We start from the raw sequence: 25,874 nt of genomic DNA, 5'->3' as shown, positions 1-25,874 counted from the left end.
ATCTTACCCTAGTAGTAGTATACAACAAAACCAGGGTTGGTTGGCAGTCAAAATCTAAGAAACGCTCCAATTCCTCTGTCTCCATCACTGGCCCAAAGTGCTTTGCAACACTATAATAAAGACTTTAAGAAATGTTGTTTTTGGTGCCATTAAAGGCTGCTGTTTCTTTTTCATGGTATACTTTGTGTATTTCGCTGCCTGTGGGACGTGTTCCCGTGGCACCAATAAGACCGTTCATCTTCACAAAGTGATCTGCACAGTGAGAGACATGACTTACCTGAGAGCATACAAAAGTTAATTAATTGTTTGAAATTGTAGATGAAACTGAAGTTTTCTCAACGGGGAATGTTTTTAATTAACTTTGTATTGCTGCTCAGGAAAGGAACACTGAGAATGCAAATACTAAATAATGCACATTGAATATGCCATTGAGCTTACACAATGACGTTTTCATTCTGGGAGGAATAGCAAAGTTGTTTCCGTCTTGGATGAGAGAGCATATGCAGTGTTCTTTTAAACAGTGCTGGGTATGCCACATGGGTAGCTGATGAAATGACTCCAAACCATGTGCACATATTAGCAGGACTGTGTGCTTATCCTGCAGTGGTCTAGACATGCCGTAAAGACAGAAAATATGAAATTGGCTGCAGAATTTAGTCGTCTTTTCATTTTTAAATGCGTTTTAAAAATAAAGTTTTTAGAAGTTTCTAGTACTTCTTGCTCCTAGGAGGCTCTGGAAAGTGTGTGAACAATGTCTGGTAATGTCTTAGAAATCAGAGTTCCTGAAAACCCTCCAAAACATTCCCACTCTTCATAACCCTTCTCATAACCAGCAGAATAGGCAAAATAATTACCTAACTACACAAACTAATTAAAATGCAGCATAAATTATGCAAAATAAGAGAAGTCGTTTATGTTTGCACAATGCATACAAGTCATGCAATAATCAAGCTCTTTTTTTAAATGCAAAGTCTATGCTGTTTTGGTGCAGAACCTGCAGCGTACAAGTGAAGAATAAACATTTTCTAATTTAAATAAAATTCTTTTAAGATTCGCACTAGAGTATGAGTAAAGGTTTCCCTGTTCTGATTCACTGTTGTTCTTTGGCTTGGTTCTTTCCTGTAATCCTGTCCACTTGCTTTCTGGTTTAACTTGGTAAATTCTAATTGGCACATACACAGCCTTTTTTTTTCTATAGGAAACCAAACATGCACAGTTTTCTGTTCAAAACTCCCTTACAGGAGGGAGATACTTGATGGTATCTTTCAGTGCTTTACTCAATGCACAGATGTACTTCTGCACATCAGCAACAGCCTGAAATCTTCAGTGGACTGAAGTGTGCAACAAACTCTTTTATGCCAAGCATTCTGAACAAAGTCTGGAGATAAAGAATGGAGACATGGTAAATTGTTAATATATTGCTCCTACCTGGAAATTCATAACACCCAAATCTGGGGAGAAATTCAGATGGGGAAACATTTATAAGAATCTCTGTTGGTACCCAAAGTTTGGACCTTCTTGACATCTGCAGATCTTTCCAAAGTCCCCAAGAGGGACCTAGTTTCCAAGAATCCATAATACAGCCCAAATTATTTCTCCTTTCTGAGAAAATAAAATCAATTGTGGCTGGGGAAAGGAACTGAATATTGCTTCTTTCCTGAACTTTCCCTAATGTCAAATTGTAGTTATTTCTCATATTATTTTTGGTTCCTATTGTGTTATCAAGTATGAATTGCGCCAGATTGAAGGTGAAGAGAAGGCCCGCAAATTGCAAAGCTTCCTGCGAGGTTGTGAAGTATCTCTATATATGCTCCACACATGAAGTACTGTAACTCTATATATGCTGTCAGGGACTGATTGGGCTCATTGACTGATGTTTGAATTCACTGAAACATTGTCCACTGTGCAGCTTTCAATTTCCCCCCATAGAAAAGAATGGCAGCCACAAATTCAACAATAATAATAATAAAGGAGGAGGATGCATGTCTATCTGTCCCATCTATCCATCAGCACCATAGTGCCAAGGCTGTGACACCTAGGCACTTGGAACTTGGCCCTCGTACTAAGGGGATCCTAGGAGTGTGCACATCAGCGTTTCTTTTTAAAATGTTAGCTTTTAACGTGTCTATGTGGTAGAAGGCAGGCATCCCTAATCAGTACATAGCTTTGCAGTTGTTATAGTTCCTATAGGGCAGCCTCACCCTCAAGGGAATGGAGTGGACAGAGCCCTATCCAAAGAGGGCTACAGGGGCTGTGCAGGCATGCCTGCAATTGAGGCTTTGCTCAGACACGGCAGGCTAGGGTGACCATATGAAAAGGAGGACAGGGCTCCTGTATCTTTAACAGTTGCCTAGAAAAGGGCATTTCAGCAGGTGTCATTTGTATGTATGGAGAAGCTGGTGAAATTCCCTCTTCATCACCACAGTTAAAGCTGCAGGAGCTATCCTAGAGTGACCAGATTTAAAAGAGGGCAGGGTACCTGCAGCTTTAACTTGTGATGAAGAGGGAATTTCACCAGGTTCTCCATATATACAAATGACGCCTGCTGAAATGCCCTTTTCTATGCAACTGTTAAAGATACAGGAGCCCTGTCCTCCTCTTCATAGGGTCACCCTAGGGCAGGCGAAATGTGTCCAACCCTAGCAGCCCTATGCAGGTGGAAGGGAGCAGAGTTACATAACATAACAAGAGCCCTGCTGGAGCAGACCAAGGGTCTATCTAGTCCAGCATTGTTCGCACATTGGCCAATAAGCTGTTGACAAGGAACCCACAAGAAGGACACAAGAGCAATAGTACCTTCCCATCCATATTCCTCAGCAACTGATGTACATAGACCCTCTGCTACTGCAGGTAGCACATTGCTATCAAGAATTCTAGCCACTGTTAGCTTTATCATCTATGAACTTGTCTAATCCCCCTTTAAAACCATCCAAATTGGTGGCCATTGCTACATCTTGTGGTTGCTCCCTGTGCCTCAGATTGCAGCTTGTTTGCGTACTCATTCTAAAAATATTCAGATACATTTTAAAATGGCGACTGTGCATCACAGGAGCGTTGTGGGGTTGCAAGCGTGGTGGTGGTCCAGTCGCACTCCCAAGGCTCTTAAAGGGGAGCTGCCATTAGAGCTGAATAAGACTGAAAGTTGTATGCATTTCTGCAGAGAGAGGTGTGTGTGTGCCTGGAGGGGGGTTGCACTCACACTATTCCCTTACAACTATTGGTATTCGATCATTTTTATGGAGCCTGGGGTACCAGAGTGTCATAGGGAATTATACTAATCTATCCTTGAAATAACAAAGATGTTTACCGCCTTTTCCAGATCATTCTCTCATTCTCACTGAGCCAAAGGTCTCATGCTGGCAATATTTCTAAGGTAATAAAAAAGGCATTCTTGCAAGGAACCAAATGTGTTTTGTTTGCTTTTTTTTAGTTTTGTCCATAGATAAATCAACTGGCAGCATAACACCAAGGACTTAATGTTCTCTGATGGGATTAAGAGGACATTATAAAGTGGAATCATCAGAAGAAGGGTCTTGCTCAGCAAGTGTTTGGAGCCAAAGTAGTAAATCTTCTGTACTGGTTAGGATTAGTTTTGTAAAAGCATGGCATTACCCAATTTTGTGTAATATAACGCAGATGGATTGGTGAGAGCTTAAAGAATAGCAGGATGATTTAACAAGAAATCCAGATCTCAATTGTAGAGCAGAACAAGTACATGGTACATAACACAGAGCCACTTTCTCCCAGCTTGGACTGGAGAGAAATACAGCTTTGGAACCCACAAGGTGGTGGGAGAGGTGGATGGGTAGAGGAATGAACCCACCCCTGCCACATACTACACATTTTATTTTTTGTGTGGCCATCAAGGTTTTAATATATGAGCTGGTTGTGGAGTGTATGGTTCTAGTCTGAATAACTGTGGCTAAATAGATGAAAAGTTCTGGAGAACTTGGAGGTTTGCACACTATTGGTCTAGTAAAGGTATTGGCCAAATATGGATTGTGGATAAAGATAAATAGATAACATTAGGGCAGGGTTATACAACTGGCAACCATCTTAGCTAATCTTCCCCCACCTGGTGCCCTTCTTGTGTTTGGGACTTCAGCTCCCACTAGTAGGGTGACCATATGTGGTGTGAGAGCCAGTGTAGTGGCTAAACTGTTGGACTGGGAGTCAGGAGATCTGGGTTCTAGTCCCCACTCAGCCATGGAAACCCACTGGGTGACTTTGGGCCAATCACACACTCTCAGCCCACTCCACCTCACAGGGTTGTTGTTGTGAGGATAAAATGGAGAGGAAGAGAGGGATTATGTACGCCGCCTTGCGTTCCTTGGAAGAGAAAAGGCAGGATATAATTGCAATAACAAAATAAAAAAATAAATATGAAAAGGAGGGTAGGGAACTTTTACAGTTCCCTAGAAAAAAGGCATTTCAGCAGGTATCATTGGTATGCATGCAGCACCTGGTGAAATTCCCTCTTCATCACCACACTTAAAGTTGTAGGAGCCCTGCCCTCTTTTGTATCTGGTCAAGAGGGCAGGGCTCCTGCAGCTTTAACTGTTGTGATGAAGAGGGGATTTCATCAGGTGCTGCATCCATACCAATGACACCTGCTGAAATTCCCTTTTCTAGGGAACTGTTAAAGACACCCTATTTTACCTACTTTTTTTTTTTAGGGTTTATTTTCCTTCTTCCTAAATACCAAGCTAAACTGTCCCTGTCAGCGATGGGTCGATGCAGAGCTTTGCAGCACTTTGCAGGAGTGCTATTCCTGCCCCATGGGAACTACACTTATACATCCCATAATGTAGGCCCACTGTACATGGCCTCTATTTGCATAGGAATAGCAGCACAGTGCCATGCTCAGTGCCAAGACGCTGCTTGTAGCAATGGTTTGGTTTTAAGTGGAGGGCACTGGGAGAAAAGGGAAGAGACCTTTCCCACTACATAAAAATGTATATAAAGCAGTAAGCCCCCCACACCTTCGGCTTTAATTAATTCCCATCCTTTAAAAACTCTGCAAATGTAGCCATTTAATTTAAAGCACTTTTAAGGACCATTCACACAGCAGGAAGAAATGAGGTCAAAAACTCCTTCATAAATAGCCACACAACCATTCCCAATTGTCCATAGAGCCATCAGCCATGCTGCTACAGCTGGCCCTCACCTCAGAGGAGGCCCAATTACTATGATTTAAGCATTCATGCTGTGCTTCGAGCCTTTTACGTTAAATGTTTTTATTCTATGAAAAGAGGGGGCAAAGGGAGCATTGACTCTGTTAACATGCTTCAGGGCTATTAAGCTGTTTTATGTGGTCTAATGTGCAGGCTCCCTCTTCTGGTTAGGATGGCATGGACTAGGTGATTCCGTGGAAGTACAGAAATGCCACAAAATTGGCATTGGGTGCAGAAATCAGCATTTTGAGAATGTGTATGGCAACTGCCTGGTGAAGTCAGTATATTTATTTACTACATTTATAAGGGCTCTTTACTTGAAAGATTCAGGATAAGTTGGGGTCAAACTATACCTTACTTGTACTACACAAACTACAATGAAGCTATGTCAAAAGTCAACACAGTGGACTTGAACTGGGTTGGACCCTAGCGTGGGAGTGGGTGGTAGGGTGCTCTAACCCTCCCCTGTCTCTTTCACGCATGACTGTGGTCCAGATCCATATCAGGGTCCCTTTACCTGTAATGTATAAAAGGTTGGATGCACACTTAGCTATATTCAGAGTAGAGACATTGAAATCAATGAGCATTAAGTTAAGCATGGCTAACTTAAGCATCACTGACTTCAATGGGGCTACTCAAAGTATAACTAAATCTGCATCCAACCCATTACAAAATTGATCCATTTATTTGAATGGATCACTTCTGTGGCAATCTAAATTGCAGGCATGAGCAATTTAGTTTCCACTGTGATCTAAATCAGGATCATGGTGGGAACAAAGGGTTAAAACACCCCACCTCTCCCCCCCACTAGGGTAGTAGTAAATTATAATAGGAGATACATCTTCAAAGTAATGTGTAATTTGGCTCTTAAAAATACTGAATATTAAAGAATTATACAATTATATGCAATGGCCCTCTATCCTTCACTGACAAAATCACAAAGTCTGAACTCACTTCTCCCCCACCCCACACACCAGTAATTCTACAAGTTTAGGATACAGTGAGTTCCAAAACACAGGGAAATCCCAATAAAGGGGAGATCCATCTCAAAATAACTCTGCAAAAATATGGGGTTTTTTTATGACAAGGGGGTCACGTCATGTGTCACACCTGTGTGAGAGGTGCAGTAGCATCACAGTAGATTGGGCCCAGTTCATCTTGACCACACAACTATTTATCTACAGCTCCCACCACCACCATATAGACATCCTTTCTTATCCGAATACTTACCTACATCACTATATTGGCATTTACTCTTCTCCAGGAACTACTTTGTAGGCACTCATCCAAATCCTACAACTACTTACCCATATTGTTCCATGGGCATCCACCCTAGTCCTGCAGCTACTTACCCACTCTATGAGCATTCCTTCTGATCCTGCAGATACTTAGCCACATTGCCCCATAATGATTCATCTGGTCCTGCAACTACTTACCAGGAGGGATGAAGGGCAGAGGCAATAGGATTCAACAGAGCCTTGGGGGACTTCGTTTATGTGTGCTCTCTGCTCTCAGTGGAACTAGATAATTACCTATGTAAATAAGGAAATGTATGCAAATCAGCCAAATTGGCAACACATGTCACAGAATTCATGCTTTCTTGATGCAGAATTTAGGTTCATTTCATGCAGAATTTGGATTATTGTTATGTACAAGGTACATGCAAGCCTGTTTTATCCCAAAGCCAGATGGTTATAACAGGAATTTATGATTTACCGAGTTTAGAACAAAGAGGGTGAACTCCCAGATGCGGCATCAGCTCCCCACTTAAAATGACACATTACTGCAGCCTTCCTCAACCTGGGGCGCTCCAGATGTGTTGGACTACAACTCCCAGAATGCCCCAGCCAGGCTGGGGCATTCTGGGAGATGCAGTCCAACACATCTGGAGCGCCCCAGGTTGAGGAAGGCTGCATTACTAAATCCATTTTAGCTTTACATGGCTTCAGACAAGGACAATTGATGAGAGCATTCGTATCGATTTGTCCAAGCATTTGATTTAACATTTGAGGGAGATAAAGACAAACGCACATCTGGCTTTCTTCGGGCAAATCTGATAAAGCTTTTATATCTGTGTGACAGAAGGGCAGTTAAGAACAGGCAATCAAGGAATTCAGACTGAAATTATTACAGCGTGGCATACAAAAAGGGAGTCGGTGGGCTGTGGTTTTCTCTTTAAGCCTACAATCCTCAACACAGCAATGAACCCCATGAGATGAACACAGAAACGAACCTCAACACAGAAATGAACCCCATTCTCTCAGCAAACATGCTTAAGAAGTTGCTGTATCACCATTGGATTCTATACTAAATAGTTCCCTGGGTCTACAAAAGCCTTCACAGGGTTGCTGAGCAGTAGCCTCACCTCTGAGTTCTCTTGAACAGCAGAAAATGCATGGATCTTTTTTTCCTTTGTGCCATCTTCTACCTTCTGCATTAAATGAAAGAGGGTACTCCCAGTCCCTTCCCCAATGCTCCTACATGGACTGGGGAAAGCAAAAGTGCCAATAGAAAATCAGGCTACTTCTTGCCTTCTCCAAGGCCTACATCAAGTGAAGCAACATCATTGTGAGAGTTCAAAGCAACTATCTAAAATATCCATTTTCCATCTTTGCATGTCTCTCCTATTGGAGTCACAGACTAATGGTCCATTTCTCGGGTTAGTTGCAAGTCACTGGGGCCAGAACTACAGCAAGGAGAATATAACACTGTGAAAGTGGTTTGAAATGATATATAGAAGGTGTCATGGCCCCAACAGTGGTCAGTGCACCTCTATACTGTTTTCAAGCAGTACTGTAGATCCTGCCTGTTCTTTGCAAAAGATTACATTGGTATTAATGGTATTATTGATGAGATTATGTCAACAAATTGCCTCCCTTTGTCTTGGTCTTTATTTATTTATTTATTGCACTTTTATACCGCCCAATAGCTGGAGCAACCTGGGTGGTTCACAAAAATGAAAACCATTCAAAGTATAAAACAGTATGAAAACATGATATACAATATAATTACTTCTAATTACTTCTGCTGACTAAAGATGGAAAAGCCAATATCCAAAAGCCCCTGGAAGACTCCGCCTTATAGAATTGTTCTCTAGATGCCAGAACAGACTCATTTCATCGTCATGTAACTAGTTGTCTATGATGATGCTTCCCAGTGAAGAAGAAACATTGTCAGCATTTTCACAGTGATTCTAGAGGCAAACTAGGAAACAAATGTTTAGCCTCATCCTGCCTCCATGGTCAAATAAACAAGATGATAGATGCAGAGAGAGGGGACAGACTTTGCTTAATACATTGTACAGCCTTCCTGAATGGAAAACAGGCCCAATTGTACCTGGCACATCCATTTCTGGCTCTGAACGTTCTTGTCAGGACCAACCTATGCTAATATTATGTTTTTCTCTGACCATCTTTTAATGGCAGGTTTGGACTGTTGGGCACGATCTACACTACTGCTTTAAAACAGTTTATAACAGTAGTGACAACTGTTGGGGCCCAGGACACACTCCAGATACAGTTTTCAAACCAATTTCAAAGGGCATGTCTAGACCTGCCAATATCCCAGGGATCACCCCGGGATCATTCCTGTGCATCCATATGACACACAGGGGATCCCAGGAGCAGGGAAGGATGATCCCTCCTTCTCCCCAGGATTTGGCATACCCTTTAATCCTGACTTTTTGTGGCCAGGGGTCCCATGGCCGGGTGTCCCATTTTCATTCCGGCTTCTCATGCGTAACCACAAGGAGCTGGGAACCAGGCATGGATCACAGAGCTATTCAGGAGCTCCATGCCCATTGGGGGTGGAAGGGGTGTGTGTCTTTTTAAAAAACAAACAAAACCCAACTCACTTTTTCGTACAAGTGCTCCTGCACTCTGTTTTGATTAAAAAAACCAAAATGGCAGGTGCAATGTCCTCTTCCTCCTGGGACATCGTGCACTGCATGTAGACTGAGGGGGAGGATCTCACGATCATCATATCATGAGATCCTCCACCTCCACCTCCCTCATCTAGCTATGCCCAATGTGTCATATCCTGATTGGTGTAGATCTGGCCTCAGTATCTGTATCACACTCCAGACCTGGTGTGTGTGTGTGTGTGTGTGCATGTTCTGGTCTCAGGGATCTGAGATGAGTGATAAGAATAGAGACCTTCAATGTGAACTTTTATTTATATTTCCACAGGATTACTGTTGAAATAAGACAGAGTAAATTAAGTAGCATCTCTCAAAGTTCTGTCTCAATGACTTCCCAAATTTTCTATTATTCATTTTCTGACTAGTTTCTTTGCTTTATTGCTGAATCTTCCAACCTTAAATCTCAGTGAGGCCTGGAATGCATCACATTGATATAATTTGCATACAATTTCAAGACAATCCATGATAGTTATAAAAGCTGCATGACTCAAAAACAAGTCAAAATAGCTTTTAATTTGTAGGAACTGACTTGCCACATTTTATTCCTTTCATTAAAAAGGTAAGGGGATTAATATTTAATTTTAGACAGTCAGGAGCAAATCCATTATGATTTCAGAATTTGACTGGATTGTTAATTCTAACACTCACATGTTGCTAGTGTTCTCCTGACCCAGTAAAGTCAAAGGTTCTAATGGAATGACCATGGAAATTATTCTGATACTTGATTGTACTATTGTTCCTCTTGACTTGGACTTTGTCGACCCAGCATTTTTTCCCTACCTTACAAACACAGTACAGGAGAATTGCCAGATATTATTCATCATTTTAAAAATATCAGTGCAAAACCAGCCTTCAACTTCAGCATATAATTGGAATCTAACTCTTCAACCACTAGACCCAGCCAGCGGATGTCAGATGTCGTCCAAACCTGGGAGATATCATTCAAAACATTTGAAGGTTGGAGAAGGCTGCCCTAAGTGAAGCATACCCACCCACCCACGCACTCAATAGCCTGTCAGCTATTTAACTACACCCACCATCAAGTGTTTTAGCATTCCCAGGCAGGCAACAAAAACAAAGGATCTCAGCTTGGTGCAAGCCTATTTAAGGACAAACTGGAAAATTACAATGAGACCCCGCAAGACTGGCCCTACTATGAGGCTGCATCAGTTGAGAGCTGTTCAACCTCTTCTGGACTGTCTTGTTGAGGGTGCATTGGTGCCTTGAGCCTCCAAAATCCCATACTTGTTCACCTGTGGGTTGTCCCCATGCTAAGAAATGAGCGTGGGATTTGCCTGGGAGGAGGAGCAGCCGTCCAGCACCTGTGCACCAGCATACCTGCATGTCCGTGCGTCCTTCAACTCCACAGTTCAGACAATGATATTTGCAAACTTGCTGCCAGTTTGGAGCTACATTATTATTATTATTATTATTATTATTATTATTATTATTATTATTAATTTTCTTGCTTGTGTTGATTTTTCTAGATGGACATGACAGGATTTGCCAAGTCATGCTGTCTTTTATTGATTCAGGAATTTCCTGACTACTGCACATGTTTTAAGCATGACTGCTTTCTGGATGTTGGTGTGGGTTGTAGTTGTTGTTGTTATTATTATAATTATTTTCTTGCATTGGGATAGAGGTCTAGAAGTCTCTGTGCACTTCTTAATTGGAGAAGTCTCTCCAATAGCTTAGTCTCTGTGCACCTTAATGTTGGAAATGATTCTCCAAGTTCAAATGCAAGTGACAAATAATTAAACCCTAAAACCCCATGAAACCATCACCTCCATAACAGCTTCCTGTAACTTACGTTTGTCTGAGACACTTTTGTCTTTATCATTATGTTTGACATTTCTGGTGGAAGCTGTGTTCTAGACTTTTCTAGCACATCCCTCAGTTACAGATTTGAAAATGTCATTTGTCCAATAAAATAAAAAGACCAGCATAATGATTTCCTTTTGCAACCAGGAATTTGGTTTTCTAAAGCCTGCAAATTCTGAATGCTGCCCTTAGTTTTAGCACAATCAATTGTGTCACTTTGAAACTAATCTGCATTATTGCACTGAATAATTTCTTCTGCCTGAGCCATATAAAGCACAATAAAATATTTCGTGTTGCCCACTGGGAGTTCTTGAGGCTAATTCACATGAAGCATTTCATCAGGGTTATGGGCCCAGCTGTAACACTTTCCCATAGTTCCAGAAATCTTAACAAGTTTTAAGATTGTTATTATGAAGGTTGACTAATCTTTAATAGAAATTGCCTTTGGATTATAAAAATAAAGGACACCCTGTCATGTTTATATCTAGACTAAACCATTGAAAAGAACATTTGAATTTAAGGTCATTAAGGCTCCTGTCCTACTGGATCTCCCCATCTTAGGGTGAAGAAGAACGGCCTTTCCTCAGAAGAGGAGATCCGACTTTAGATCCCCTTCGCAGCCTCCTCAGAAAGTCCCTGACATTGGAGCTCTGGCATTGGTAGAGATGCCATAGAGGTACTAATCACTCAGAGGCACCACAATATCTTTAAAATCATGCGGCCTACTTCCTGTCATTTGCGTCGGCAGCACCAGAAGCTGCCAGAATCCAGGTGGCAGCGCCGGTGGCCAGCAGCCGGCAGCAAGTAAAGGACCCGCCAAGGGCCAGCTCCGAAGCGCCGAGGTGGCCCGAAGATTCAGAGCCAATTGGCTTTGGCTTCGGGCCTCCTCGGGCTACGCCAGAACTGCCTCAAAACCGAGTCGAGGTGGGCTGAATCAGCCCACCTCGGCTCGGATTCGGGACCTTGGTCTGAGGCAGAGCACAGCCCTATTCCCCAGTGCCTAACAAATCTGAACCCCTCCTCTCTGCACTATCGTCTCATCCACACATTGAACTGGTAGCATTTCAGAGAAAGCTACCTTGGTGGTCCTGGATTTCACCCTCCTGCCTAGCAACCTAGATTTGGCTTTCAGGACCTCACGACTACAGTTCCACACATCGTTGGTACCAACATGGACCACGACAACTGAGTCCACCCCAGCACTGTCTACTATGCTATCTAGATGGCATGTGATATCCACAACTTTCGCACCAGGCAGGCAATTTACCATGCGGTCTATACGCCCTTCACAGATCCAGCTGTCTATGTGTCTAATGATCGAATCTCCAACTACCACAAGCCACCTTCCCCCCGGGGGCATATCCTTGGCAAGAGAGGATATTTGCATGTCTCCTAAGGAATGGGTCCCTTCTAAGGGATCATTTCCCTCTTCCTCAGAGTGACACACTCCTTCCTCAAGACCCTCATTCTCCATGACTGCAGAGGAGTCCTGCAGAGCAGTTATCTCAGGGTTCCCAGTACTCTACTATACACACAGAACACACTTCATTTGGTACTGACCATCATTCAGAAAGGCAGTCTGTACATTAAGAAAAAAAATGCATGCTTCCCAGGCTTTTTTTTCCATGGGTCTTTCTACATTCACGATGGACATCTTTAGACAGCGACCAACAGTGACCATGCGGTTTGTAAGTGAAAACTTCCCCTCTGGGTAATGCACCATAAAGTTCAATGACACAGCACCATCTAGTGGATGTATTATAGCCTAATGCCAACTTTACACACTGGAGATATCCCACAAGAATTTTAAGTTGTGCATTGTCTCTGATCTTTTTTTAAAAAAAAATAGATTACAAGGGGAAGGTAGATGTTCTGGAGGTTGACAGGACCCACAAACTTCTATAAGTGGCCAATTATGAGCTTGCAAAAATTTGCTCATGTAGAAAAGCTCTAAGTTACATTCAGTGTTGCTTACTCCTGAGTAAAGGAAGTTAGGACTGTGTCAGTTCTCTAACAGCTAGGTAAAGCCAACAAGGATCATCCTGACATACATTTGAAACAATGAAAGCCTCAGGGAACTACCATGTGTACAAGATCATACTTGGGCAGCATTGTATCCTTCCTCTTTGACAGCTCTGTGCATTGGTTACTTAAAAGCAGAAATAGTTTGCACTGGATTTCAAAGATCTACCTGGATTATGATCATTTTTCTGTCACCTTTAGTTTCATACTATGTTGCAAAAGCCATAAAGGGTGTCCGTCTAAAAGTTGTTATTCATATTTCCATAAGAAAGAAGAATAGCGTGTGGACAGAATTAATTTTGGCAACAGTCTTTGTTCTGCCTACAAAGTTGATATTGTCAGAAATTGCATTTTCCTTTTACTTCTGTGAACAATATGAATTTTATCAAGTCTCTCAGGTTCTTTTTTCTGGAAAACATTTGCCACAGTCTGTCAAATATTTCACCCTATTCCATCAGTTAAATCATCTCTGCGTTCATTCTTTCAACATTAATCTATTCAGTTCTACTTCATTTTTATTTTATTTTATTACCACAAGGATGTCACTTTCTCTGCAGTTTTTCTCTCTTAGTGTCTGTTACAGTTGTTGAACTTTAACCTTTGCCTTACTTGTTAAATAACACAAATACATAAATAAACACATTTAGTCTAAACCATGGATAAGCAACTTCCTTCCCTCCAGATGTTTTCAACTACAACTCCCATCAATACCAGCCAGCATAGCCAATATTAAGGAATGATGGGAGTTAAAGTCCCAAAATCTGGAGGGAACCAGTTTGGGAAATAGATCTCTTTTATAACTAGGATTCTAAAATCACATGTTCAGTAACGAGATAATAAAGGGTGCTACCCTAGCAGTAATGGCCAAAATAAAACAGACTAAATCAATGGTTTATAATGCTGCATTGATATTTTTATTCACCTCCTGATATATGGCAGAGTGACTTAATTGTGATAATTGTGACTACTCTCCCTCCATGCTGAGGGACAGAAGTTTTCATTTGTGCCCGCTATATTGATTCCTGAATCTCAAATTGCCCATCCAACCTCTCTTTCTGGGTATCAGTCAGTACAAGACAGCCAAAGACTAATTGAGAAGTTAGCAGATTCATCTATATTGTAGTGTCCTTGCAATAGTGAAGTGTATAACACCAATTGGCTGTGATGACATAGAATATTCATAAACATTTCAGCTGCTGCAAGAGCAAAGTTATGAAAATGTTGATAGTCCTGATTTCTGTGAGGAAAGGGAAAGTTGGGGATAAGGGCTGCATTTCAGACCTTGATTCGAACTAATACCAGTTCTTTTTCTTTGTGTATCTATCATGCATTATTACGATAAAGGTTCACACTAGAATATTTTGATTTTTTACATCAATATATTCTAACCTTTTTTTTTCCTATTTGAAAAAATCAATAGAGTGGTATAAATTATTTGCTCTCCAGCCTACTTTTACTAGTAAAAGAGAGGTACTGGTTCCTCTCTATTCGGCCCTGGTTAGGCCTCATCTTGAGTATTGTGTCCAATGAAGAGAGACTGAAACAGCTGGGCATGTTTAGCCTGGAAAAGAGAAGACTGAGGGGAGACATGATAGCACTCTCCAAATACTTTAAAGGTTGTCACACAGAGGAGGGCCAGGATCTCTTCTTGATCATCCCAGACTCCAGGACACAGAATAATGGGCTCAAGTTTCAGGAAGACAGATTCCAGCTGGACATCAGAAAAAAACTTCCAGACTGTTACAGCAGTATGACAATGGAACCAGTTACCTAGGGAGGTTGTGGGCTCTCCCACACTAGAGGCCTTCAAGAGGTAGGTGGACAGCCATCTGTCAGGGCTGCTTTAAGGTGGATTCCTGCATTGAGCAGGGGGTTGGACTCAGGCTTTGTAGGTCCCTTCCAACTCTACTATTCTATAATTCTATGATCTTATGTGGGTGCCAAAAAATTCCTAGATAATATGAAACATTGCCTAAAGAAAAGCTTATTATTTATATGCCATTGGAACAAAATTTCACAATCAACTTCAAAACTGGCGGAACAAATCACTTTTGAATTTTAGGGTTGTGCACCACCTCAGGTCAAATCCCTAAACCCAAGGTGGGATGGGCCGATTTGGTCCACCTTGGCCCAAATCTGAGCCAGTTCTGGGTCAGCCTGAGGAACCCCGAGGCTGAAACAGATCGACACCGAAGCCCTCGGGGTGCCTCGGGGGTGCTAATGTGGGGCAGTAGTGGACTCCTCCCCATTGCCTGCCACACAGAAGAGCCAGCTGTTAGTCAATGTGAGACCATTAGACTCACTGCCCTCCCCCTCCCTCCCCACCGTTCCTGCCCTTTCCAGTCACCTGGTGCCAGGACTTACTATATCTATGGCTGAAACTATGGCAGCCGTAAAGGGCTATTTCCCATTTATGGCCATCGTAGTTTGTGTAATATATATAAGGTGCCTGAATGCATAAAACTACCCAAACCACTAGTGGAGAGAGATGATTAACAATAATTGGAATATGATTGCAATTATTGGTTTATTGCATTATAGTACCCAGTACCACTATTGTTTAACAACTATGGGATACATCAGCTTTTTTGTAATTTTTGTATAATAATAAATGGGTTTCTTGTTAATCATCTCGTTCCACTAGTGGTTTGGGTAGTTGTGTGCGTTCAGGCACCTTATATATATATTAGTTTGTGCAGCGTAGTTTGTGGCCATAGCTATTGTAAAACCAGAGAACCCCATGATCTCAATTTTAAATCATGGCTCAGCTCTCAGAGAGGAGGATGTGATTTAAAGCTAAGTCCTGGTGACAGCTCTGGTTTTGGGGGTGAGGGTGAAGGGGCTGGAAGGGGAGAGTCGAATGGACTCCCGGTCAGCCTTGCAACTGGCATTCCTGGGTGCCAGCCATGCGACCAGTACCCAGGAACCCACAATTTATTTATTTATTTATTTATTTATTACATTTCTATACCGCCCAATAGCCGAAGCTCTCTGGGCGGTTCACAAAAATTAAAACCACAGTAAAACACCCAACAGTTTAAAACACAATTACGAAATACAGTATAAAAAGCACAACCAGGATAAAACCACACAGCAAAGTTGATATAGGATTAAAATACAGAGTTAAAACAGTAAAATTTAAATTTAAGTTAAAATTAAGTGTTAAAATACTGAGTGAATAAAAAGGTCTTCAGCTGGCGACGAAAGCAGTACAGTGTAGGCGCCAAGCGGACCTCTCTGGGGAGCTCGTTCCACAACCGGGGTGCCACAGCGGAGAAAGCCCTCCTCCTAGTAGCCACCTGCCTCACTTCCTTTGGCAGGGGCTCATGGAGAAGGCCCCCTGTAGATGATCTTAAGGTCCGGGTAGGTACATATGGGAGGAGGCGTTCCTTCAGATAACCTGGCCCCAAACCGTTTAGGGCTTTAAATGTTAATACCAGCACTTTGAATCGGGCCCGGACCTGGACTGGCAGCCAGTGAAGTTGTAAAAGGACTGGCGTAATGTGATCTCGCCGGCCAGTCCCTGTTAATAACCTTGCTGCCCTGTTTTGCACCAGTTGAAGTTTCCGGACCGTTTTCAAAGGCATCCCCACGTATAACGCATTGCAGTAATCCAAACGAGAGGTTATCAGAGCATGGATAACTGTAGCTAAGCTATCTCTGTCCAGATAAGGGCGCAGCTGGTATATCAGCCTGAGCTGATAAAAGGTGCTCTTTGCCACTGAGTTCACCTGTGCCTCAAGTGACAGTTCTGGATCCAAGAGCACCCCCAAACTACGGACCCGATCCTTTAGGGGGAGTGCAACCCCGTCCAGGACAGGGCAAACATCACCTCGCCGGACAGAAGAACCACCCGCTAACAGTACCTCCGTCTTGTCTGGATTGAGTCTCAGTTTATTAGCCCTCATCCAGTCCATTACCGTGCCCAGACACTGGTTCAGAACAGCCACTGCCTCACCTGGGTTTGATGAAAAGGAAAGGTAGAGCTGGGTATCATCCGCATATTGATGACACCTCAGTCCACATCTCCGGATAACCTCCCCCAGCGGCTTCATGTATATGTTAAACAGCATAGGGGATAAGATAGAGCCCTGCGGAACCCCATGGCTTAGGTGCCACGGCACAGAGCAATAATCCCCCAGCACCACCTTCTGGAATCGGCCATCCAAGTAGGAGCGGAACCACTGCAACGCAGTACCTCCAACTCCCAGCTCAGACAACCTATCCAGAAGGATACCATGGTCGATGGTATCGAAGGCCGCTGAGAGGTCCAGGAGAACCAACAGGGTCGCACTCCCCCTGTCTCTCTCCCGACAGAGGTCATCCCACAGGGCGACCAAGGCAGTTTCCGTTCCAAAACCAGGCCTGAAGCCCGATTGAAATGGATCTAGATAATCCGTTTCATTCAAGAGTGCCTGGAGTTGTCCTGCAACCACCCGCTCAAGCACCTTGCCCAGGAAAGGGATATTAGCCACCGGCCTATAGTTGTTAACATCCTCCGGGTCCAGATTAGGCTTCTTCAGGAGTGGTCTAATTACCGCCTCTTTTAAAGAGGCCGGCACCACTCCCTCTCTCAAGGAGGCATTTACAACCTCCTGGACCCAGCCGGCGATCCCCTCCTTATTTGATGTAATGAGCCATGAGGGGCAAGGGTCAAGCATACAGGTGGTCGACCGGACTTGGCCAAGCACCTTGTCCACATCCTCGGGCCTCACTAACTGAAACTCATCCAATAAAACTGAACCGGACGGCGCTCCGAACACCTCTACTAGTGGAGCTGCATTAAGTGTGGTGTCCAATTCATGATGAATCTGAGCGACTTTATCTTCAAAGTGCCGTGCAAATTTGTCACAGCGTGCTACCGAGGGTTCCACCATCTCTCGGCCTGGCCCAGAGTGTAACAGGCCGCGAACCACCCGGAAAAGCTCCGCCGGACGACACTAAGAAGACGCAATGCTGGTGGAAAAGAACTGCCTCTTTGCCACCCTCACCGCCACAGAGTAGGCTCGATAGTGAGCTCTAACCCGTGTTCGATCAGACCCAGCACGAGTCTTCCTCCACCTGCGTTCTAGCCGTCTCCCCTCTTGCTTCATCGCCCTCAGCTCAGGTGTATACCAAGGAGCTGACCGGGCTCTGCTCAGAGGGAGAGGACGCTTGGGCGCGATCGTGTCAACCGCCCGAGTCATCTCTGCATTCCACAGAGCGACCTGGGCTTCGACAGGAGCACCGGCCATACCAGCAGGAAAATCCCCCAGAGCCCTCTGGAATCCATCGGAGTCCATTAGCCTCCGGGGGCGGACCATTTTAATAGGCCCCCCACCCTTGCAGAGGGGAAAGGCCGCCGAGAGTCTAAACCTCAGTAGGAAGTGATCCGACCATGACAAGGGGGTAGATGTTAGTTCCCCCACTTCCAGATCACCATCCTCCTGCCCAGTCGAGAAAACCAGATCAAGCGTGTGTCCCTTTGCGTGTGTTGGGCCGATGACATGTTGAGACAGCCCCATGGTTGTCATGGCAGCCATGAAGTCCTGAGCCGCTCCAGAGACAGCAGCCTCGGCATGGAAGTTGAGATCCCCCAGAACCACCATCCTGGGGGTTCTCAACACCAGGTCCGAGACAACCTCCGTCAGCTCAGGCAGGGAGACTGTGGGGCAGCGGGGTGGACGGTACACCAGCAGAATCCCTAATCTGTCTCGAGTACCCAACACACAGTACAGACACTCAAGATCAGCACTCGACTGAACAGGAAGCCTAGAGAGGGAGATTGTATTCCTATAGATCACGGCAACCCCCCCTCCCCGGCCCTCGAGTCTGTGCTGGTGCTGCACCGAGTACCCAGGAGGGCAGAGCTGGGTGAGAGCAACCCCTCCCAGTTCCCCCACCCAGGTCTCAGTGATGCATACCAGGTCAGCCCCCTCATCCACAATCAGATCATGGATGAGAGAGATTTTGTTTTGGACTGACCTGGCATTCAGCAGCAGCACCACCAGACCCGAGAGCAAGCTGATAAGGCCGCCAGGAACCATCTGGTTGGGGGAAGGACTAGAAGAGGGGACAGCTGTAAGGAATCTGTCCCCTCTTCTCCTCATCTGGCCTGTTCCTCCCCCAGCACCATACCTCCCCCTACCCGTGACCACAGTTATGCAGGCACCCCCATATTCCCCAGAGCTCCCCAGGCACATATTAAAAATTATTTAAAAATTGATTAAAAGTTTTTTGAAAAATTGCTGTTGGTTGCTGGTCGGCTGGTGTTCTTCAAAACAGGGTGGCTCCTCTGTGCGACGCAAAGTGCGGCGCCAACTCGGCGCCGCACTTTGCGCGTCGCCGAGGCGCGCGCCGAGGCGCTGCCTCTGGCCGGCTGCAGCTTTACCTGTAAGCAAGGCGGGGCACTTGTCAGCAGATGTTCAGCAGCTGGGGGAAAGAGACTGCAGAGCCCAGGCTCCTGCAGCCCCAAGGTCTTCTCTCCCCACTGCAAGCAGCAAGCACACCCCACCTTCCCCTGGCCGGCTGCAGCTTTACCTGTAAGCAAGGCGGGGCACTTGTCAGCAGATGTTCAGCAGCTGGGGGAAAGAGACTGCAGAGCCCAGGCTCCTGCAGCCCCAAGGTCTTCTCTCCCCACTGCAAGCAGCACGCACACCCCACCTTCCCCTGGCCGGCTGCAGCTTTACCTGTAAGCAAGGCGGGGCACTTGTCAGCAGATGTTCAGCAGCTGGGGGAAAGAGACTGCAGAGCCCAGGCTCCTGCAGCCCCAAGGTCTTCTCTCCCCACTGCAAGCAGCAAGCACACCCCACCTTCCCCTGGCCGGCTGCAGCTTTACCTGTAAGCAAGGCGGGGCACTTGTCAGCAGATGTTCAGCAGCTGGGGGAAAGAGACTGCAGAGCCCAGGCTCCTGCAGCCCCAAGGTCTTCTCTCCCCACTGCAAGCAGCAAGCACACCCCACCTTCCCCTGGCCGGCTGCAGCTTTACCACAAGGCCAACCCATTTCAGGAGGAGTGAATCTCACTTTGGCTTTGGTGCCAAGACAAGCCGGGCATCCCCTGAAGCACCTTGAGTTGAATTGGGATAATTTTGAAGGCTCCAAAACAGCCTCCAGGGTGAGTGGGGTGGGGGTGGGGCTGTCCAGGGCCCTATTGAATATGTTTTGTTTCTGTCGCCCTTTTCATCCTGCCTGTTGAAGGACAGCTGAGTAGAGCTTATGTAAACACAAGAGGTGAGGAAAAGGAGAAAGTGAGAATCCAAAGGCCAGATCAGGGTTACATTTTTCAATGCTGCCAAACTAGAATCTATTTCTACATTAGCTGTGGTTAATGTTAGAGGTCAGGGATCAATAGGGGGGGAACTGAGCAAAGCAAATTAATTTACGGTACTTCACAGGGTATCAACACAACTTTGGAAGCAGTACGAGACCTTTGGCTACAGGCTTAACTTGGAAGTCAATTTAATTCAACATGACTTACTTCTGAGTTAAGGAAATTGAGGCTGGGCTAATTTTTCACTGCCAACGTGATGGTAATATAATAACACTTGCTTATTATTATTTGTTCTCTCATAAGGCAGGCTACATGTTCACCTCCCAGTTCCTCAGTGCAGTCCCCACCCCCACTGTGCTGCCAACATTCGCAGCAGTAGCAAAAAGCCAAGGGGAAACCACTATGGAATGCTGCAATGGCCACAATTATTGAAGCTACATTGATTTATTGGATTTGTACACCCCACAAATAACAAATGCCCTCAAGGTGGTTTACAATCATAAAACCAAACAACGACACACTAAAATAACCAACAATAACAAAATCACTGCATTTAGTTTGCTAAGGTCCAAACAATAATGGAATAACCATAAAGAAATAATGAAACAAAACAAAATGATTATGAAAATAATACAGTATTGCACTTTTGAAGCATTTGCAAAGTTTAAAAAATATTGAGGAGCGTGCAGTACAGTTAGTAGAGCAACACATGGCAGGTTAAAGGAGAAGGTCACAGTGGGCTACGCTAGAAAAGAAAAGCAAAGCAAAAAAAAAGTGCCACATGAACATTGAAATATTTATATATCCTTTTTTTAAAAAAAGAATGAAGTGTTTTTAAAACAGCTGCACAGCTACACTGGGGACTGATACTCCCTTTTTACAGGGCATCAACATGACATTTTCCCTGTTTTATCTCTTTTCAGACCACAGGAAATCTGACTTTGGGGGAAGAATGGAAGATTTGTATAATCTCTACATATGTAGAAAACCTTAGTGCTATTATTCCTTCCTTTTAACGGATGTGCTTTTGATGTGTGCCGTGATCTATCTGTAAGGTGCAGAACACAGAGAGCTTTTTTAAGTGAGTGGCTTATTGCATACTCGTGATTGGCCACTCATGAATGTTTATGGATCCATTACACAATGTTATCACTGCCCAGTATGTCTCCCATGGTTTTTCCTGGTTAACCCACTTCCACAAACCACAGAGATAATCAGGGGGGAAAAACACAAAATTGTAAATTTAAGAGTAACGACTCAAGGCCAGATGAAAGATCTGCCAGTTTTGGCCCACCCCACATCCATTTTTTTTAATAAAAAATAAAATAAAAATTCAGTTCTTTCTGTGAAAAAAAAATGAAAAAGTGATTTTTTGTAAATTCTTATCTAAAACATATTGAAATTAAGTTCTGATCTATTTCTGTTGTCCAGATGCAACCAGGGAAAATAACGTCAGTGGAAGTCGATAGAGGTTGCATTTGTCCTATCCCCTTAGAATAGTGGTTGGACAACTTGGACCCCTCCAGATGTTACCACCTACAACTCCCCATTGGCTATGTTGGCAAAAGAATTGTAAGGCAAAACATCTGGAGGGGCAGAAGTTGCTCATTTCCGCCTCAGGTCTTGAAACCACAGCTTGCAAGGTTTTTTTTACTGGAGTTCTCACTCCTGCCCCAGTCATCCATGGACAGTCTATCAACTGGCACTAAAATATCAGGCTCCTCTGGGTACTAGCTGTCGTCTTTCCTGCTAGTTCCCACATTGTGGACAAACAGGGCACTACCTGTTGGCTAGATATCTTTTGTCCAGCCACCAGACAATTGCATTATTATATGACCAATATATATGGCTGATGAATTGATCAAGGCTCATTGACTTATGAAGAGAGACTGAAAGAACTGGGCATGTTTAGCCTAGAGAAGAGAAGATTGAGGGGAGACATGATAGCACTCTTCAAATACTTGAAAGGTTGTCACACAGAGGAGGGCCAGGATCTCTTCTCGATCATCCCAGAGTGCAGGACATGGAATAATGGGCTCAAGTTACAGGAAGCCAGATTTCAGCTGGACATTAGGGAAAACTTCCTGACTGTTAGAGCAGTATGACAATGGAACCAGTTACCTAGGGAGGTTGTGGTTTTTCCCACACTAGAGGCCTTCAAGAGGCAGCTGGACAACCATCTGTCAGGTATGCTTTAGGTTGGATTCCTGCATTGAGCGGGGGGTTGGACTCGATGGCCTTGTAGGCCCCTTCCAACTCTACTGTTCTATGATTCTATGACTGGTCAAATACTACTTTTAGGGTGTCATCAGACAAACGTTTTATTGCATGCTCATTATTGGGCACTCACAGATTTTTGCACACTCGTTACTGGACACTCAAAGTCCTATTTACAACATCATCTGTCTTCTGTGCACCTCCTTGCCTCTTCTAGCCTTCTTCACCTGACCAAAAAGAAAAAGAAAAAAAGAGACCCTGGTAAATGTGAATTATTTTTGAGACGGAAGTTGAGACTGAATGGGCCATGTGCAAGTTGTTTACTTCCTCTTTCAAAAGAGGAAGTAATGAGGGACAAACGCATGGGGGGAGAAGTGATGACAAGGAAATGCAATTTTCCCCTGTGTGATGACAGTCTTAGTTTGGATCAAATCCCTTAGAGATGAGACTCACAGTAATGTCATTGCCAATTTGAGAGTAGAGACTAGTTTTCAATTTTATTTTTTTAAACCTTTTTAGAGGCAATTGTATATGTTTTGATTTGTTTATCGCTGTCACTGCAGTAATAAACTGAAGAGGAGAAAGCCCTTTAACTCTGCAGACAGAGAGAAAAAAAACCATACCTTTGTAAGAAAAGTGCATAATGTATTAATTTCTGCAATATTCCCTAGTGTACTTGTAGAGAAGAGTCTGTCAGCACTTTTACAGACCATAATGTTGTTATTGTTTGTTTTTGTTGGGTTTTTTTTTTTTACTTCAAGATGTTTATAACTCAGATCTAAACATTCACTGCAGGCTAATTTTTTTAATATAAAGTTGCAGCCAGGAAACAGACTGTATGTCAACCTTCATTTCTTTTACACCAAAATACTGACAATTTTTGTTGTTAAGGACCCCAACTAAAAAAGTTTTTGTGCTCATGCAGCACAAACAATCCCTGTATATTTTGAAAACTTTTGCTTAATAGCTTGAGATGTGCACTTGTATTTTGATATAAGCTGAATGACACCAAATCTAAGGGCATTCACATTAATTTAATTCAAAATTTAAGCAGTGAGATCCTGACTGGCATTATTTAAATCAAACAGGTGGAGCTGCACCTGGCAGGAACACTCAGCATGGGGAGGAGGAAATGAGTAGCGTATGTCAGGGAAATGAAGTAGAGAATGAGCTGACATTTGGAATTCAGGAACGGTGCTGGCCAATCATACTGGAGACTTCAGAGCGAAGGGAGGGATTTCGACATCTGAATGTAGGCAAATTGCTTGGATTTTCCCTTTAAGTGTTTAATAAGGGGCAGGATATGGGAGTTTTAGCGCAGTGTGGGCAAGAAGCCAAGGATATTTAGATTAGATCATGTGAGAAAGAAGAACTCAGCAAGTAGGTCAGTAGCTTTTAAACTTTCTACATTTAGCAAATCCTCCATTCCAAACTGATGACTCCAAGGAACCTCTGAATCCGCTCCAAGTTTCAGCCAGAACTCTAAAGGAACTATCCAAAGTGGTGAACCAATCCTCAAAATGGGTTTAGCACCTTGGATAGCTCTTTTCTTCTGACTGGTTTTTTCTAAAAGCTGGAGTGGATTTACTGGCCACTGATATCGGAGCCACCAGCCTCCACTGATGTTCAGCAAATTATCTTTCAGGGAAGCATGTTCACCTTTATTAACCTTCTCAATGAAAACCCCCAGATACATCCCCTAGAAACAAAAAGGTTCCTCAGAAACCATCTGACAGGTATGCTTTAAGGTAGATTCCTGCACCGAGCAGGGGGTTGGACTCGATGGCCTTATAGGCCCCTTCCAACTCTACGATTCTATGATTCTAACACAGTTTTGAAAACTACCACAGTAAATGGTAACTCTCTATGTTAGGAGTCCCCGGGAAGATTTGGAGCGTATAGTTGGTTGTTTCCATCCCCAAAGAAGAAGATTAGGAGGTCCACCCTGGTGCGATTTACAAAAAGATGGCTGGGTATTGGCTTCATATCAGAACCCACTTATTCAGGGCAGGTATTTGATTTTTTATTTTTTTTACACCCATGTTGAAGCAAACATAATGTGAGGGAATCAGAAGGTAGGGAGGCTGATGTGTTCCAGGCAGGGCCTAAAATGGGGGGGTATTCTACTGCACTGACTTGCATTCCAGAGTCCACAATTGCTGTGTCGAAGAGTCAAAGTAAATGTTACATGGTACATATGTGTTACAGAATTTGGGCTTTTTTTCTTCTCGTTTTTTAATGATAAGGAGCTTGGGGAGGCTGTGAACACACACAAAGAAGGAAAAGTGTGTGTGTGTGTGTGTGTGTGTGTGTGTGTGTGTGTGTACATATGCACATATGTGGGGCTGCTTAAAATTTCCTGCCATGGTAATCTTTTAACTCAAATGGCTTCCAAGTGGAATGCTGTAGGGAGCGGATTTTGAGTAGAAAATGTCCCAAAGGCCGCATCAGACCATTCATGTGGTCAGAGTTGCAACCTCCCATCGCCGCTTTATATTAAAAAAAATAATAATGTGAAGAGACTGATTTTATGATGCTGTTTTCACCTAAAAATGTACTAAAATGCATATAAAACTCTGTATTTTAGGATAAAATATATTTAGAAGTATGTATAGTGAGGAATATAAACAAAATTACATTTAAATGTGAATTTCTATGGCTATTTGATGATGATGATGATGATGATGATGACAAGAAGAAGAATCACAAACTAATGTGGAACAGGATGGAACACATTTTATATTGTATTGTGTATTTGTGCTTTTAACCTGTTGATTGTTTTACTATGATTTTAATTTTTGTGAACCACCCAGAGAGCTTTGGCTATTGGGCAGTATAGAAATGTAATAAATAAATAAATAAATAAATAAATAAATAAATAAATAAAACAGACTTATGAGTGAACACTTGTGAAACTGTCATAGACAAGAAAGAGACTGATCCTTCCATCCCTACCTGGCTAGTCTTCATATTTTTTATTTCGTTATTCATGTTTAGTTTTACTTCTTTGTTTACTTCTTTGGATCCTGTTGAAACCAATAGGTTGACGAGACCAGAATCTCTGTAGGAGGTTTTAAAAATAGAAGCCTCCTGAATGGCAGCTAGGAGATGTTCTTGATAGCAAAATAGTCAGAGATACTTCTGAACTGTAAAGAAGTCCTCAAGGTAGAACATGGCACTGTTGTCTCAGGGACAAGATGCAATGAAACTGGGAATTGTGACAGACAGGGCTGGCTCCAGGCGTTTATGGTTACCAAGGGAACTTGTGAGCTCAGAACACTCCTGAGGGAGGCTTTTGAGACACTTATTTAGCATAATCCAAGTTTGAAGTATGATACTTGTTGCCTACCAAACCGTGTTCATTTGGTCTGGTACTTCTGCAACAGGATAATTCTGTGTATCTATTTATTTATATTTTGTTAGTATGGTGCAAGAAATGTGTTTGTTTCATTATTCCAGTCATTCATA

The 25,874-nt window shown here is 43.4% G+C and overlaps 1 protein-coding gene across 1 annotated transcript in view; it reads right to left on the bottom strand.

The window, feature by feature from the left end:
- Positions 1–16,121: 16,121 nt before the first annotated feature.
- The window catches only part of LOC134404983 (uncharacterized), a gene marked incomplete at its 3' end in the record, with an annotated part of 34,832 nt that continues 25,079 nt past the window's right edge, over positions 16,122–25,874 (bottom strand). Inside the window, exons 2-3 of the mRNA XM_063136040.1 lie at positions 16,920–17,733; positions 16,122–16,577 (exon numbers count right to left, since the gene is read on the bottom strand). Coding sequence (XP_062992110.1) covers positions 16,122–16,577; positions 16,920–17,733 — 1,270 coding nt within the window. The remainder of the gene's footprint in view (positions 16,578–16,919; positions 17,734–25,874) is intronic.

Source organism: Elgaria multicarinata, chromosome 10 (genome assembly GCF_023053635.1).
Source record: "Elgaria multicarinata webbii isolate HBS135686 ecotype San Diego chromosome 10, rElgMul1.1.pri, whole genome shotgun sequence".
In the NCBI taxonomy this organism is placed as follows: Eukaryota; Metazoa; Chordata; class Lepidosauria; order Squamata; family Anguidae; genus Elgaria; species Elgaria multicarinata.
The sequence above is the reverse complement of the archived record's forward strand: the minus strand, read 5'-3'. Positions and strand labels throughout refer to the sequence as shown.